A 17,642-nucleotide genomic window follows, 5' to 3' on the forward strand; every position below is an offset into this window, starting at 1 on the left:
CTCACATGTTGATTTATAACATGGGTGTCTTCTTATACCCCAGACACACATGGTGTATTCATACACCTCATGCTTACTGTCGAGTTATAACATGGGTGTCTTCTTATACCCCAGACACACATGGTGTATTCAAACACCTCATTCTCACTGTCGAGTTATAAAATGGGTGTCTTCTTATACACCAGACACACATGGTGTATTCATACACCTCATGCTTACTGTCGAGTTATAACATGGGTGTCTTCTTATACACCAGACACACATGGTGTATTCATACACCATATGCTTACTGTCGAATTATAAAATGGGTGTCTTCTTATACACCAGACACACATGGTGTATTCATACACCTCATGCTCACTGTCGAGTTATAACATGGGTGTCTTCTTATACACCAGACACACATGGTGTATTCATGCACCTCATGCTCACCGCCAAGTTATAACATGGGTGTCTTCTTATACACCAGACACACATGGTGTATTCATACACCTCATGCTCACTGTCGAGTTATAACATGGGTGTCTTCTTATACACCAAACACACATGGTGTATTCATACACCTCATGCTCACTGTCAAGTTATAGCATTACATAATCAACCATCAATAAAATAATCACTTACCAACAATTGTGAAGATAGCTGCATCAAGTAGTGAAGAAGCGATATCAGATAAAAGATTATGAGGCAATCGTTGTTGCTGGTCTCTAAGTGAAATATATAATGTGTATTAGGTAGCACTGGAATGGAATATGTTTCTTTTGGCCCCAAAATTTTCATAGCAATATGGTGGGAAGTAGCCTAAATAATTTCGCTAGTTGGTGATGACAAATTTGATTTTTTCTATTTTGTTGGGACCTGTTTGTTTTGCGGTTTTTACACATTCAATTTAAACCCTAAGCCTAAAACCAAAAACTTGGGCAAATTACATTGAAAACCTTTTCAGCGCATAATATCCAAATTTCCTAATTGCGTTTTAAACAATTAACAATGATCTAAGGAAGTGGGTGGGGAATTTGGTTTATAATTCTTTAAATGTTCCTTTTTTACTACAGAATTGGATGAGAAAATGGAATAAAAAAGTGTCCAATCCTCCCGTACTCTACTACATATAGATATAAAATAACTGCAATATATTACAAACTGCACAAAACAAACCAACTTACCCTGGAAGTTTCTGAACCAAGTTTTGCAATTTGTCTAACAGTTGGTATTGCCTAGTTTGTGAATCACTGAGGCTACTACTACAGCATGGGCCGTCACTAGCTGTGGTGAAAGAGTATGGCACATATTCAACTGGTTGATCACAGTCCATGTAAAGCCGTTTCGTTTTACTTTAAATGATAACTTTATTGAGATCTCTAACCTGTAACACAAAATTCAGATTACTTGTTTGTTACTTTTGTACATCTATATATTAAAATGACCCATTAAGTAATCTGTAAACGAAGCAAGTTTAACATTTTTGCAACCACAAAAAATACATCGGAGAAACACAGGAAAACATTTTACAATTCATACCGGGCGGTATTAGACTTTGCTAATAGTATCCGGGCGCTAATTGTACCCCAATGGCCCAATAACCATTGTCACCGTGTATTTTACTCTTTCACGAATAAAACGTTGAAAACACATTAATTTGCAATTTAACATGTAATGTGACATGTAGTTATTCTGTCGTCGTTATATGTTTGTGTATTGTAACACCGCGACGATAGTTATATATAGAGGAAGATGAAACACATTTTCATTCTATTTTCACGTCCTGTTTGATAGTAATAAATATAAAACATTCAAAGAAGTAATATTATTTTGTAATGTTAGAAGTTAATGTTATAAGCGAAGTGGTTTTAATACGTTTCTGCTTCATCAGTAGGTATTAGTTAATACACCGGAGTGATTACAATAGAAATTGCGGCATTCTGTCCGGACGATTGTTTGTTGCGCAATGCCAAACTATATTATAAAACACAACCAAATAAGTTTGAAACTTGTTTAATGTTTTCTACGATTTATTTAAACTTTAGTTCATGTTGCCTTGAACGAGTTCGCTCTTCGTTCATTCTTCTGAAAAGTAAAAAATGTCTTCTGTATATTTATATATACTATACTAGTAGGGTGGGGTAAAGATGGGACACCTTTTCGTTCTATTATCTCGTCTCATTTGGTAGTAAACAAAGAACATTGAAAATTGCTTAAACCTCATCCTTACAACTCTCATAGGCTGTTGTTAATTGTTTAAAACACGATCAGGATATACGGATATTACGTGCTAAAGTTGTCCTATCTTCTCCCAACCTACTATATACACTAAAAATTTAATCTACGTATGTCTGCAAGTATTCAAAATGAATTGTTAATTCAACCTAATGAGCATAAACATGCAGCCTTTATATTAATAGTAGTAGTTTATAAGTATATGAAGCCATGCGCTTGCTATATATATTATGTTGTATAAATAAAATGGTATAGTAGGGTGGGGGAAGTTGGACACGTTTAGCACGTAATATCTAAATATCCTGATCGTGTTTTAAACAATTAACAATGGTTTGTGAGAGTCGTGACGATATGGTTTTATAATTCTTTGAATAATTTTTGTTTTGTACCAAATGGGACGAGAAAATAGAATAAAAAGGTGTCCCATCTTTCCCCACCCTACTATATATTATGTTATATAAATAAGTATACCTATACCGTCCGTCTTTCCCGTGGATCTCTGCGCTGACGGTCCCGCGGAACCGGCAGAGGGCGACCTGTATAGTAAATATCTAAGTTTCATGTTCATTGGTCTAATATCTGGTAATCTTACGGATAGTAACCCTCTGTTCCTCTACGTCGTCTACGCCGCCTTCCCCAGAAAGCATCTGTGGTGTGCGCACACAGCAAAAGTCCAAAGACCAGAATGATAAGTAAAGCTTTGTTTACCATCTGTAACGAGAAATGGGATATTTAATTAAAGAACATAAAATACTTATACGGCTACATGGTCTATTCATAGTCTATATTCTCGCTGTTGTGTTATATCGTGTTGATGTGTCAGACATACATAACATCCACTATCCTCACATGTATACTTTACAACTCGACTGTTGGATATCAATTATGAAATAAAATTACATCTGCTACTGTGCCGAGTATGAAGTTTTTAAACGGAAACCACTGATTGGTTTTTACTGGTAAAAGCCTTTGTTTCGTAGTCGACATATGGCGCACAAGAACGGACTTAAATGTGTATTGTGATGCAGTAATTTAACCATTCTATTTTCCAAGGGTAAGGTCTCGCATCAGCATGGCATGCAATGGGTCCCGGATTTCGACCAGGATTGTACCTTACACTCGGGGTCCTGCCACGTAAAACAGTAATTTATATTGAGTTCTTGTGCAATAAATGCGTAAAAAGTTATAACACTGTGAAATAAAAGCTACATAAGTGTGCATATGTCTTATAGTTAGTGCAAATAGTTTGGAATGGTGGATCAACAATTCCCCTAAAACGACAATCCAAATTCGCGAATCATTGTGAACTTAGTTTGTTGCATCACAAAGTTGAGCTGACGTCATAATCAGCCCGCTATCTTATCCTTGAAGCTGATTAGTCAGATTGCTCACGTGACTGACGCCTCGCACCAGCTGATTACGCCCGCCTTGATTACTTCGTGTATAAAACGCCTCTTCTACAGCGAGTTAGCACGTTCGAGTTTAGAGGAAGTTTGTTCCAGGCTGATGTACAAGTTTGAAGGTTTCAACAAGTTTTCTTGAAAGACTTGAGTTAAGTTCTATTTTATTACATTAGTGTAATGTTCAAACTATACTGACTATTTTACTGCATTTAATACACTATATTGTTTTGCATTATATGCAATACTGTTATGCCACAAGTTTTGTGCCTTGCGCCTATTACTTTATTATATTAACTATAGATTACTCTTCATCATATTCTGTTTCAGAAATCGCGACGGTTCTGCTGTATTACGTCACAATATACGTTACTCGCGACGTTAGGTCACAATTGATGCGTTCGTTATATTCGTTACGTCACAACTCGACACAATTTCTCGCGTTATTGTTACGTCATAGCTCAACCACATGCGCTTGCCATAATGCGGTTTGTTCTACGCTTGCGTTTCGCGTTTTTTTTTTCATGGGGCCCCATGCGCGTTTTGCATCGATGCAAGGCACATTACTTGTATATTTTTAATTATATTTGCGCTATATGAGCGCGAAGCAAGAAGATCAAAGAATTGGTAAAGTATAAATCACAATTGGCATTGTCACCTACATAACCTCTTTTCTAGAAACATCGATGATGTGACGTCACGAAGTGGTAATAATGCAACAGAAGAACCAACTTCGTAAGTTTTTTGTTTCGTCAGAAACTTATTTGCATTAAACGATGTTTTAAAGTTAAAATTTGCAGGACATGGTATGTGACGTCACAGAGGATCAAGCCGACCATCACGATAAGAAAGAATGGAGGTAATTATGACGTAATACTGTACAAACTGTCATTTATTTATTAAAGTAACGTTTTTTTGCAGAAAAGTTAGCAAGGAAAGCTGCCGAAGAAAATCGCACGGTATGGTATTTTGTATTATCAATGTTTAATATTTAGTAATAAACGATAACTTTAAAATGATTTTAAATGCGGAATAAACTGTTTTTAATATAGTAAGGTGGGGGAAGATGGGACACCTTCAGCACATAATATCTGAAAATCCTGATCCAATTTTAAACAATTACTAACGGTCAATGGGAGTCGTGAGCATAGTTTATAATTTCTTGAAAGTTCTTTGTTTACTACTTAACAGGGCGAGAAAATAGAGGTAAAAGGTGTTCTATCTTCCCCCACCCTACTATATACTGTTTTTGCTTTTATTTTTTGCCCTTTTTCCTAACTAATCTTTAACTTTACAGAAGAAGAACAAAGACGAAGACGCGATAAAGGATACACGGTTTGAGATTTGAAGTTTATAAGTATGAGTTGAGTGTTGAATGTGTGTATCTGCGCTGCAGTCCTCTATTCTGCTGGACCTAATGTTGCCAGCGATTTTTAGTCAGTCACTACTACAGTGCATTTTGCATGTCATTGAAATATCTACAGAGAAATTATAGCGAACATCTTGCTGGATCAGATTTTGTTGTTGTACACTCTATTCTGTGTATATAATGTCCAGGTCGCTTGGTAAGAACGCCATGTTGGTGCACAAATACTCGAGTAATATTAACACGCAATATAATATGCGCAAAGATATGTTAGGAACACTTTTAAACTAATGTAACGTAAACTTCTACACGTAACTTTACATTAAAACGTCATGTAGCGTGATTGGGACGATGGCCACGTCACAATTACGCTACGACGTCGATACGGTGGGTCAGAGCATTCTCATGACCATGCGTTCGGTGCGGTTACGTCAATTTTGATTGAGTTACGTCACGGTCTGGTTGTTGCGTAGACGTCACCGCCAGTGATGCTACGCTCAGATATTTAGGTCACTGTCAATGCGGTTCGTAACAACCTGACGCAGTTTTGTAACGGTCAAAGCGGTGCGTAACATCCGGACGTTATTATTATATTGTGTGAAGATAAGAGTATCGCGGTACCAACATGGCGACTTATATACCTTTTAATTCGGAAATGGTGTACACTACGAAAGATTATCCTTTAGGATTTGAACCATATTTTCTTTGTTAATTTTTCAATGATATGTCCGTGTTAAATACCTTTTGATTGCTTCCCTTTTTTGATATGATTGAGCTGTTGTGTTTGTTGCATGTTTGGCACATGTATGTCGCTGCACTCGTTCTAATATTTTTGTCTTTTTGTTGGTGTATTCCTTGTTGTGCACAGTGTTCATGTGCGTCATTGTATTATTTTTGTCTATGGGGGTTTGTTTAACCTGCGTGGACAGTAACATCCCGCAAGGGTTTCTCACCAGAGTAGAAACCCATTACCATTGGCTGGGGGCTTGTCGTGCCGTAGTGGCTTTCCACCAACGCCAGCCACATAAATTATGAAGGTATTCTAATCTTGTTTCTATTTTTCAGAAGTTTCTTTAATAAAGTGATCACATGTTTATTTGCGCAATTACTTCGTCTTGTTGCAAACGAATAAATAATTAACAGAACTGAATTTCTACGTTCATGGTTTAGTGATATGGCGTCAGAATCTTGATGTGACGACAGATCTCCATACGTTTCATTAATTTGGGACAAGCACGTGGTTTTGTGAATTCTTACTAATGCGTATAACTATAGTCAAGTTCACATATATGAAAAAAAGTTTGATAGCGATTAGTGTATTTTCAGGCCATATACGATAACCTGCGGTAATATTAGTTGCATATACCACGGCCTATACTAGAGATATCTCTAAGAGGCCGTGCATATACACATAAAGTTAAAGTTCTCGCATAATGAATGATGCTCAATTGGGTCTGAACTTCATCTCTATAAATTTGAGGGAATATTGATGTCTGCGGATGTAAAACCAACTTGCAGCCCGGCTAGTGTTGGTTGGCAGTTTAGATAATCCCCGTTAAATTAGTAGCATGGCAACTACGATACCACTAACCACCATGAACATTCACGGCACAGTTACCATTATTCCGTGTGTCATGATCGAGATCAAATGTTGTGAACCTAAGACCATTGTGTTTTCCAATTATATGTATTAAAAAAAGATCTTCATACGTCACTTTTAAGAATGACGTAAGTCGTCAATGTCACGGTTAAATATCTAGAACTAATAATAAATTCGCGGTCCGACGGCATTGCTAACTCATGTAAATTACCAATTCTGTACGTGGTCGAAGAGTTGTAGCCTACAAATGCGTATTTGCACAAATGCACACATCTTTATGAATTACTTTATGACAAAATGTACCCATTCATTAAAGCTACGTTCTCTTGTTTCTTCGTTGTTTGGAAACGCTCAAAAGTTGTTTAGTGATAGTTTATGTCGAGTAATAGTTTGATGTCGAGTAATAGTTTGATGTCGAGTAACAGACTTGGTAACTCGTAAGTTGGCACGAGGTGTATGAAAACAAAGAGATCTTCGATGAAACTCTTTAATGAAACAGAACGCCCGTTTCATAAGGACTGTCGTTTTCCCGCCACGCGAGTTTAAAGTAAGTTACATTTATCATTCATTCTGTGTTACTTATATAGGTACATTTTAGGGTTGTTTGTTTTTATTACATGCTGCTTTTACTTGCTTATAAAGAAAATGACAAACGCTGTGATGGAACTGCTCACTGATCCAAAGCCTACAAAAATTTGTGCTCCAATGGTCCGATACTCGAAACATGCATTTCGTTTACTTGTGCGAAAGTATGACTGCGATATCGCTTATACCCCAATGATTGTTGCGAAATCTTTTTTAGAGTCCGATTCTTGCCGGCAAAATGAGTTTATCACTTCAAAAGATGACACGCCACTTATAGTGCAGTTTGCAGCGAAAAATGCAAAGGAATTTTCTGAAGCTAGCGAGCTTATTTACCCTTTTGCAAGTGGGGTAGGACTTAACTGTGGCTGTCCACAGAGATGGGCAATGGCAGAAGGCTATGGAGCAAAGTTACTTCAAAAACCAGAAGAAATTGTGGATTTTATAAGATTTACAAAAGCTCTTGTGTCTGATGAAAAGTTTACTATTTCGGTTAAGATACGTTTGCATGAAGAATTGGCGCGAACTGTAGAAATGTGTAGAGGATTGGAAAAAGCTGGGGCATCTTTTGTTTCTGTGCATGGCAGAACTTCAAAAGAACGTCACCAGCCTGTTCATTATGATGCGATAAAGATTCTAAAAGAATCTGTTTCAATACCAATCGTTGCAAATGGTGGCGTAAATACTTACAAAGATTTTGATAAAGTTCATAAAATGACCGGCGCTAATGGAGTAATGGTAGCACAAGGTTTATTAAATAATCCAGCGCTCTTTCAAGGTTATAAAACAACCCCTTTGTCTTGTGTGAAAGACTGGCTCGATATAAGTTTAAGCTACGGAACACCTTTTACACCGTTTCATAACCATCTTATATACATGCTTGATAATGTTACCAGTCGTGCAGAAAAACGAATTTTTAACAACTTGCAAAGTACCCCGGCAGTTTTGGAGTTTTTAAATAAATATTTTGTTGATTCTTAGATGTTTTTTCCGTAAATTTGGTAAAAATGGGAAAGAATATAAAAACCACGGAAGACAGCAACGAAAAAGGTGAAGTAACTGCATTGCAAATAAATCTCAAACAAATATTTATAGATGTATTTTTATTATTTACATAAAGTATTGTGTTCATAATGCTGCATTTATTCTATTACAACTTTTCTAATCGGTTGTTTAAAAAATTAAAACATATTTACAAAGAAACCCATAAGTTTGCAAGAGGTGTTTTAAACAGAACATTGGTGCTATGATATTGATGACTGTTATTTCTCTTCATGCGAGGATAAATTAGTAACGTTCATTAAATATGGCTTGTTTATCTGCTACGTAGGTGTAGCAAGCACGCTTATTTTCTTCCAATTACAATGTAAATATGTTTTTACTTGTAAGGTGTTTTAACAACTGTTGTTTTGTCACTATATCCTGTCTTTTCGTTAAAAATATTTCTTGAGCTTTGCTGCCGTAATTGAAGGGACAAATAAAGTTATTATATTTAGGCTGTAATTTAGTATTTACCCCAATTTGCAATAACCATCTGTCATTGTAGATTTTGAAAAACGAAAACGTAAGAAAAGAAAGAAGAAACTTAATGATGAACCGGGTGATAAGACGAGAAAATTGCGACCCAATTATTTTATTGGAGTCCGAATTAATAACCCACAAATATTAGGTATATGTATAAAAAAATATAAATTGTCTTTCTTTGAGTTTAAATAAGATTTGACTTTTTGAACAATTTCATTAATGTTTTCTTTTAATTTGTTTAGTTAGGCCAAAGTAGCCTCATTAATTCTAATGCATTGTGAGTTTTACCATTTGTTCAATAAAGTATTAAAAAATGAGAAACTTACTAGTTTGATATACAAGCTTGATCATAAAAAAACTAAAATAAAGTTACAACTGTTAATTTTCATCCTATTTTAAAAACGCTATTTTTACTTCATTTACCATTGTTATAAAATGCATATATAATCAATGTATTTAATTTGTAGGTAAAATCCGTGCGATACAGAATATTGTTGTTGGACGAGAAACACAACTTTCGAAAACAATTGTTCCTTTTTCTACTTCGCACGTAACACTCAGTGTATTTCATTTAAAGGAGAAAGATGATTTAAAAAGGTTCGAAAAATTATTTAAACCTAATTTTGCTTTGGAAATTCTGGAATATTACCCATCATTTTACAATTGTTATTTTTTGTAAATGGGTTGTCCAAATTATCAGCAAAACATAAATAAATGAAAAAATTCCCCCCCAAAAAAATAATCACCCACAAAGTAACATACATGGTAACTCGTAAGCTGGCACGAGGTGTTAAACCCGTGTGATAACGACTGTCGTTTTCCGGCCACGAGAGGATAAAGTAAGTTACCTTCATTCACATTCAAAATTTTTATAAAACTTGTTTTTTTATTTTTTAATTATATAGATAGATGTAACCATCTTAGATATATATGGTTATATATTATATACTATATTTAATATGTTATGAAAAGCAATTTTTAATTTTTGTTTATTTTCCCTACAGAGCTTGCACAGTGTTTCACAACAGTGTTGATCAAATAAGAAACATATTAAATAACGAACCACCTCAGTTTACAGTGGCTGGTGTTGGAAACTTTAGACACCAAGTTATGTTCGCACAAATTAGAGATAACAATGGATTGGAGTTGCTAACTAAAACAGCTGGTTAGTCGCCTCTGGCAGGGCTCAACATTAATGCTTGTCAGCTTGTCCTGGACAACCAGAACAAGTAAATTTGGTTAGGCACTTGTCCGGAAGGAAAACTAAAGAAATAATGTTTATATCGAATAAAAAATAGGCTGGCGTATCGAAAAATTTCCAACACAGCCAGGTTTTTCCAATTACCCCCCTAAAAAAAACTAGAGCAAACATACAAATATATATATATATGTATATACAATTTCATTTTTTTCTATAAATATTTTCATTCAGATTTTATAAACTAGACCAAAGAAGACAGAAGTATTGTACTTTATAAATCACTTCATTTTAATTTTTTATTAAAATTTTTCTTTATTCTTAGAATATTTGGACAACCAAATGTCTGAGTTTCGAAATTCTGAAGATAAAGCATTCAAGCCTCATCTAACAATAATGAAGTTGTCAAAAATGTTTGGTGCAAAAAGATTTAAGGTATCTGTTATAATTAACAATGAAAAATCTAAAAAAATGTAATTAACAGTAAAAAAAATGAAAAGAATGGAAAAAACCGGTTTGTGTTTATCTGTTAACCAGAGGTTACCGGTTTCGATGCTCAATGCTGCCACCAGTGTGCAAGCAAGTCCTTGGGCAAGACATCTAACAGGGCATAGTTTTAACCCGGTAGCCTCTAAAAATGGTCAGCCATACAAAACCACATGCTAAGTTAAATTTGTGGTAACTTGTAAGCGGGCATGAGGTATATAATACAGAACACCAGTGTTGAAACGACTATCATTACCCTACTAATAATTGGTTATAATTCTCACTGATTAAAAGCCACCACAGGTTTGGTATTTGTGGTAAATTTAATAGCTTTTTTAAGTCTATAATTCCTAAAAGCTCTGGTATTAAAAAAATTAGAACTAAAATGAAAGTGTAACTTGAAAGCGGGCATAAGGTGTATGAAACAGAACACCCATGTTAAAACGACTCATTGCCCCATCATGCGAGAATAAATAATTTTTATTCATTTCTTTAGATCAAAAAGATCTCTCCTTCACTTTATGAAGATTTTGTTGAAACCAACTTTGGAGATGAAATTATAAACAGGATTGAATTATTATCAATGTTGAAACCTAAGCAAAGAGATGGGTATTATCATAGTGAAGCAGAGATATGTATTGGTAGGTAGGTGGGGAGAACTATATAATTAATTATGTTTTATAGTAACTGAAATGGTAACTGAAACCAGTTTCTATTCTATGTGGGTGAAGTCCTTGTTGAGGACCTCGGAATTAGGCCAGATTTGGCCTATTATATTACCCCAACACCCGGGCTTTTTATATGAGTCGGTCATGTGCGTATGTGTCCTTGGGCAAGACACTTAACGGCAATTGCTCCAACCCAGTGGTCACTAATGGTTTGTCCAAATTATCAGCCGTACATAAAAAAATGAAAATATGCCCAAAAAATATTCACTTACAAAGTAACATACGTGGTAACTCTTAAGCTGGCATGGGGTGTATGAAACAGAACACACATGTTATAACAAGTGTTGTTTTCTGGTCAAGCCAGAATTCTTTCGGCCAAGTGAGAATAAAGCAAATTACATTCATTCATTAGATGAATCTATTGGAAAACAATCACCATTGTTAGTTCATCAATGGGCATCGTGTTTATCTGTGTCTTGCATCACAATGGCCATTCACCACATCAACAATCCAAAACTGAAACATTACGGTGATGTCATAGCTAATGACGTCATAACATCTGCGTTTCAAGATTTGTATCCTACTACATGAAGAAATGGGTGATTTAATTTATTTTTAACTTTTTGCCAAAAACCTAGTGCAGTGGTTGAAACGCTTGGCTTTAACCCAGCTGTTACTGTTCTATGTTGACGCTGCTACCATTGTGGGTGTAATGGCCACTGATGGGTTGTCTAAATTGTCAGCTATACATAAACCACCCCCCCCCCCAAAAAAAAAATTATCACTTACAAATTAACTGATGTGGTAGAAAAGTCTTATTCAGGCATGCGGTATATGAAACAGAGCACCCTTGTTATAACCACTAGGTTTACCCATTCACACAAGGATAAATAAGTTTTATATTCATTATTTAATATTCTTGTTTTAAAAAAAATTGTTCTGTCCCCTTAAAACAGCATTATATTTTAACTCCAGAAAAATAAATAAGTTTTGTGTTCATTTTTTACTAGTTTTGATTCAAAATATCTTTTTCTGTCTTATTAAAACAGCAATTGTGTTTTAACTCTTAATATTTTTCAGCTTGTTTCGTATAGATTGCGTCAGTGGTGATTAGATCGATAGAGAAGTTGCATTTGTTCATGAGGTTCATCAGAACAAGGATTTTGTTCACGGTAGTTTCAGTGGTGGCGGCTCGAAAGTATTTTCTCAAGCATTTTAAAAAATGTAGTATTTTCTCAAACAATTTTAAATCTTACTTTATCCTCGCGTGGCCAAAAAAACAGTTGTTAAACACTGGTGTTCTGTATCATACACCTCGTGCCAGTTTCAAGTTACACTGTCATTTTAGTTCTAATTTTTTAATACCGGAGCTTTTGGGAATTGTAGACATAAAAAAGCTATTAAATTCACCATAGGCGCCAAACCTGGGGTGGCTTATTATTATTTGTTGCACTGCATAAATCAGTGAGAATTACAACCAACTATTAGATTTGTTTCACATGGTTGTGGTCCTAACTGTCTTTGCCCCCCCTATTTTCTCGTCCAATTTAGTAGTATAAACAAAGAAAGTTCAAAGAAATGTGAAACTATGTCCTCATGACTCTCATAGACCGTTGTTAATTGTTTAAAACACGATCAGAATATCTGGATATTATGCGCTAAAGGTGTTCCATCTTCCCCCACCCTTCTATATTATATTTAAAACGAAAACAAACGTATAATAGGTTGGGGTAAGATTGAACATGCTTTCCTTCCGAATTCCAAAATCGTAGCGCCGCGATTCCAAAACAGCGTATTGTTTAAAACTGGATTAGGCAACATGGGATACAAACGTTAACGGTATCTCAGCAGAACTATACAAAAGGGTATGTTATATTTACCAATTCCTATCTATAAGTTTTAACAAAGTATTCAATTTTACATTGTCGTTTCTTTCGTCAAACAAAAAACGTCAGAATATAAGTCGTAAAATGTCCCGACCGTTCAGCTATGCACATACATAAACTGGTAATGGCCTACGGTACTGTGGCTGATTCAATAGCTAGTTGACGTTTAGTAAGGCTCTACGTGTAGCTGTTAATTTTTAAGTTTAAGTTGCAATTTTAAGTATAGGGTGGGGTAAGATGGTACATGTTTTTCTTTTTTATATCATCTTATTTGGCAGTAAACAAAGAATATTTATAGTATTGTATATAACCGTATTCTCATGAATCTAAAAGATCACTGTTAATAGTTAAAGAACGAACGTTCTAACAGTATCCATCTTACCCCACAGTATTATACTAGGAAGTCAGGTAGATTAAAAATCGAACAGTCACGTGTATTAAATTTTAAACCTTCAAATAGTATAACGGATAATTTCTAAGTACGTGAGTGGTCACTTAGTTTAAAATATTAAAGTATTTTTCCCAGACTTTGTTAACAGATTTTGTACAAATTTTAGCAACAAATATTTAAACTATGTCGTCACAAAATCAATTCCCGGTGATGACGCGTAACTTGACTTTGATAAAGAAAATGATCGTGGAAAAAGTTGAAGCAGCAAGCGGTAAAGCTCCGCCAATAATGGTGAAAGGTATCTCATTGACCAGCATGTGTTTAGCATCTTACTAATAAGTTATTTTTACATTTGTATTTTTATTAGATGTATGATGGTTGTTTAATGGTACGATGGGGAAGATGGGACACCTATTCATTCTGTGTTCTTGTCCCATTTTGATGTGTCATGTTTTTCCCCACCCTATTATAACACGGGTGTTCTGTTTTATACACCTCGTGCCAGAGTTACCACGAATGTAATTTTTTAGGTAATAATTTTAAAGGTGTTTTTGTTGTGGGTGGCTGACAACTTATACAACCCATAAGTGACCACTATGTTGAAGCAATCGACGTTATGTGCCTTGCTCAAGAGAACACATGCCGACAATGATAGTCGCATCAAGCCTCATACCTGTAACCTCTAGTGTAAAGACCAGAGCTCCAACTGCTGCATCGCAGCGACAATATTACATGTTTTATAATAATATGAATTTTCCAACAAACGTTATTTAAATATTTTTAACAGCTCTTGTCAAATGGAACACAGACATGATAATTGCAGCTTGTGTTTTGATTCTTGTTGGATTTCTTCTTACACTGTAAGTATGCTAGTTTCAATTTAAACGAGCGGGTTTTATATATATCCTTTGGGCAACTAAAATCGTTACAACCCGTATGTTTATTTCCATACACCCCGTTCTTGCATACGAGTTATTCGTGACCACTGTGTTGGAGCAATTACCCTTAAAATGTTTTTCTCAAAGACACCTACGTCAGGTTTTTTAAATATAACAGTGAATTTGAATTCCATATACCAAGCCAAAGTATAGTAGGGTAGGGGAAGAAGGGACACTATTTAAATCTATTTTCTCGTCTCATTTGTTAGCAAACAAGGAAAGTTCAAAGAATTATTAAACCGTATCCTCACGACTCCTATATACCTTTGTTAATATTTAAAAACACGAATATTGGATGTTATGTGTTGAAGTTGTCCCATCTTCCCCTACCATACTATAAAGTAATGTGGGGTAAGATGGGAAAATAAAATAAAATTATGGCCCTTCTTCCCCTATACCCTATACTATACCTATTTTATTTTCAGATTACAAAGGCGAAGAAAAGAAAAACTTCGTAAGAAGCAAAACGCTGTCAAATTCGAAAATGTTTAGTTTTACTTTAATATATCTTCATGTTTTATGCAGTACTCGTATTAATACAGTAACCGTTACTAGGGAAATTGTGTGCTAACGGTATCCATCTTACCCAACAGAACTATACTTTTTAAACGAAAACAGTATTTTAACTCTAAGCCAATGTTGTTCAAAGCCATACCATAAGTGATTCACATTACGCTCTGGTTGATCCATACGACACAAACACACATGGTCGCGTTCATTGTATGCGGAACAACGTTGGCCAAACACCGTTGAGGTCTTTAACCGGTTAATTGTCCGCGCAATGCTTGTGTATTTAATAAAACTTGCTTTTATCCCGTCGCTGTAAAAAAATTTGAAGTAAATAAGTTACATTCATTCGTTCATTCAAGTTGATTAGATAATACGGCCAAGCAGACTTCTTTAGGCCGACAACTTAACTGAGCATTGTCCTGGAAGTTAGTTCTAATATAAAGGGCGCCACGGTTCAGATTAATCTAATGCTTTGAATTATTACGGGATTTTGGCAGATTTGCCACACACGATAGTAAAAACTAAACTCCCTTTATTTCGATGTTGATGTTTCCATGTGTTAAACGTTAAAATGTATTTTATGTGTTTTTATAGAAGCATTTTTAACGTCAACTGCTTGACAAAAATTAAAATGCTATTTACGTTTTTCGCTGGGCAAAAATAATATGCCTATAAATCGAAAATATGTTAGATTGACCAAATATGAATTGTTTAAAGTTATACTGTTTCGCTCATTAAAACAAAACTTCACTATATGTTATAAAGGATTGGGCAAAACGGGACACCTTTAGCACATAATATTAAACAAACAACGATCTAGGGGAGTCGTGAGAATACGGTTTTATAATTTTTTAATATTATTTGTTTACTATATCAAATGGAACGAGATAATAGAATGTAAAGCTGTCTCATCTCCCCCCATCATACTATAACACAAATGATATGTCCAAACAAAAGACGTTTTCTTGCCAACGAAAGCTTTAAAATCCTTAATGCCTGCATTTAATTCCGTTAATAGACGCATATGACGTTTGGTTACAAAATCCTGTCCTAAGATTAATTCTAGGTAAAACATTCAGACTAAAATGTCAACAATAATGCGCCAGGTCAGGGTATTATGCAGTCAAAACGTTGATTTAATTCTGTTGAAAGCCCTGGCTGCCGTTAAGATGTCACTATTGTGGAATTTGATGTAATAATTACAACATCGACGCCTATATTAAATCTGCTGTAATGCCGCATTTCATTTGACAAGGGATTAAATTCGTGACAGCCGCTTAATCTGTTCCAAAATTTGAGTGGAACTGCTTTAGCCGAAATTGGTTTAGCCAATAACACGCGGTAGATTTTACACGTAAATTAATCCATTTGCCCAATATGGCGAACCCAGACGCCATCATCGCGGAAGGGACACGTTTAGCACATAATGTCCAAATATTCTGATCGTGTTTCAAACAATTAACAACGGTTTTGGGAGTCGTGAGGATACGGTTTTATAATTTTATAAATGTTTTTTTTTTGTTTACTACCAAATGGCACGAGAAAATAGAATGACAATGTGTCCCATCTTTCCCCATCCTACTATACAGATCGTTGGCCATGTCATTTCTGCGAAGCAGCGCATGCGCACTGTACACCATGCGCACGTGAGTCGGTGAGTGTATTAAAGATCGTATTTTCCAATCGTGTTTTTACCTCGGTTGAGTAAGAGGGATCCCAATAGCACAAATATCCCATATTTCCCAATGGTTGTTTTTACCAATTAACAACGTTCTTTTAGATTCATTTGAATATACGGTTATATAGTTATAGGTAAATGTTCATTGTTTTGTATCAAATTGGACGATAAAAGAGAACCATACGTGTTTTTAAAATTTGAGTGAAACTTGTCAGTATTAAATTTTGGAAATTTTAACCCAGTAATTGTCTCGCATTTGTAAAATAGACGTTAATTTTCCTTTGGCCTTAGTAACTCGTTTTCGTTCCATTGCGCACGGCGCCCTAACCGGCATTTTCGTATTAATATTCAAGAGCAGAGCAGCAGGTTTTAATTCGCTCCTCTGATATAATATACGGTGCGCTCTAATTTCTAGCATCTCCATAATTGCTCTTTGAGGGCAAAAACGTCAAACGTGGAAACAATAAATATTTTATTCTCTCGACTGTTTATTCTGATTTTCTGATTTGGCTGGGGCTTCGTTATTTGGAGTAATCTCTAGGCCGAGTTTAAATATTAATAGCTCCAAAGTGTTTCAAATAGCAGTTATTGCGCAGGGTAATGAAGTTTTCGCTGGATTTAATAACCCCCCCATTTCCCCAATTGCAATTTTCTATGTGATCTGTTTACCCAAGTCTTTGCTTTTAAAAAAAGAAATTGGAAACGCGTGTCGCATTGAAAGCTGAACCCTCCACGGCCAATCCGCACATGCTTATTATACCCGCGTTATCTCACCAGTGTATTTTGTTTCTGGTGATCTTCTCTTATTTTAATTTTTAAAAAACGAGCGAAATTTTAATCGCATTAAATGCAGCTGTATACCGTAATAGCCATAGAATTAAAATACCTGACAAATACTGAAGAAAGCCTAAGATTCTATGTTAAAAAAAGTTAAATTAATATTACCAAAGTTGTAAGGCAAAGGCATACCTGTAAAAAAATGTTTGAAAAATACGTGGGAACAAACACGTAAGGACATATATTACTGTGGGGTAAGATGGGACACCTTTGGCACATATTATACGAATTTCCAAATCGTATTTTAAACAGTTAACAACGGTCTCTGGGAGTCGTAAGGATACCAATTGGGACGAGAAAATATGATGAAAAGATGTCTTATCTTTACAACCAAACCATACAACATAAAAACACGGGAAGT

The 17,642-nt window shown here is 35.2% G+C and overlaps 2 protein-coding genes and 1 long non-coding RNA gene across 4 annotated transcripts; all 3 read left to right on the top strand.

Moving 5' to 3' along the window:
- The first annotated feature begins 3,928 nt into the window (after positions 1 to 3,928).
- Positions 3,929 to 6,133, top strand: LOC113474751. Its single transcript, XR_003396438.1, has 4 exons — positions 3,929 to 4,352; positions 4,418 to 4,476; positions 4,539 to 4,576; positions 4,915 to 6,133. It is a non-coding gene; the product is annotated as an uncharacterized LOC113474751 (long non-coding RNA).
- A 1,018-nt stretch (positions 6,134 to 7,151) lies between these two features.
- LOC100186307 (tRNA-dihydrouridine(20a/20b) synthase [NAD(P)+]-like) lies at positions 7,152 to 8,147 on the top strand. The gene has a single exon (XM_002120404.5). It carries the CDS (start codon positions 7,229 to 7,231, stop codon positions 8,144 to 8,146), a length of 918 nt encoding a protein of 305 aa, XP_002120440.1. The 5' UTR covers positions 7,152 to 7,228; the 3' UTR covers position 8,147.
- Positions 8,046 to 13,020, top strand: LOC100176099 (A-kinase anchor protein 7-like). 2 transcript variants are annotated; one of them, XR_003396437.1, is made up of 8 exons: positions 8,046 to 8,215; positions 8,712 to 8,834; positions 9,157 to 9,286; positions 9,694 to 9,854; positions 10,213 to 10,322; positions 10,870 to 11,018; positions 11,454 to 11,640; positions 12,122 to 13,020. XR_003396437.1 is itself a non-coding variant. In XM_026837088.1 (8 exons), exons 1-7 carry the CDS (start codon positions 8,173 to 8,175, stop codon positions 11,630 to 11,632), a joined length of 891 nt encoding a protein of 296 aa, XP_026692889.1. In that variant the 5' UTR covers positions 8,046 to 8,172; the 3' UTR covers positions 11,633 to 11,640; positions 12,122 to 13,020. The 2 variants fall into 2 exon arrangements, 1 of the variants encoding a protein (XP_026692889.1); XM_026837088.1 differs by having other exon boundaries at positions 10,870 to 11,014.
- The last annotated feature ends 4,622 nt before the right edge of the window (positions 13,021 to 17,642 follow it).

The sequence above is a fragment of the Ciona intestinalis genome, chromosome 12 (assembly GCF_000224145.3).
Source record: "Ciona intestinalis chromosome 12, KH, whole genome shotgun sequence".
In the NCBI taxonomy this organism is placed as follows: domain Eukaryota; kingdom Metazoa; phylum Chordata; class Ascidiacea; order Phlebobranchia; family Cionidae; genus Ciona; species Ciona intestinalis.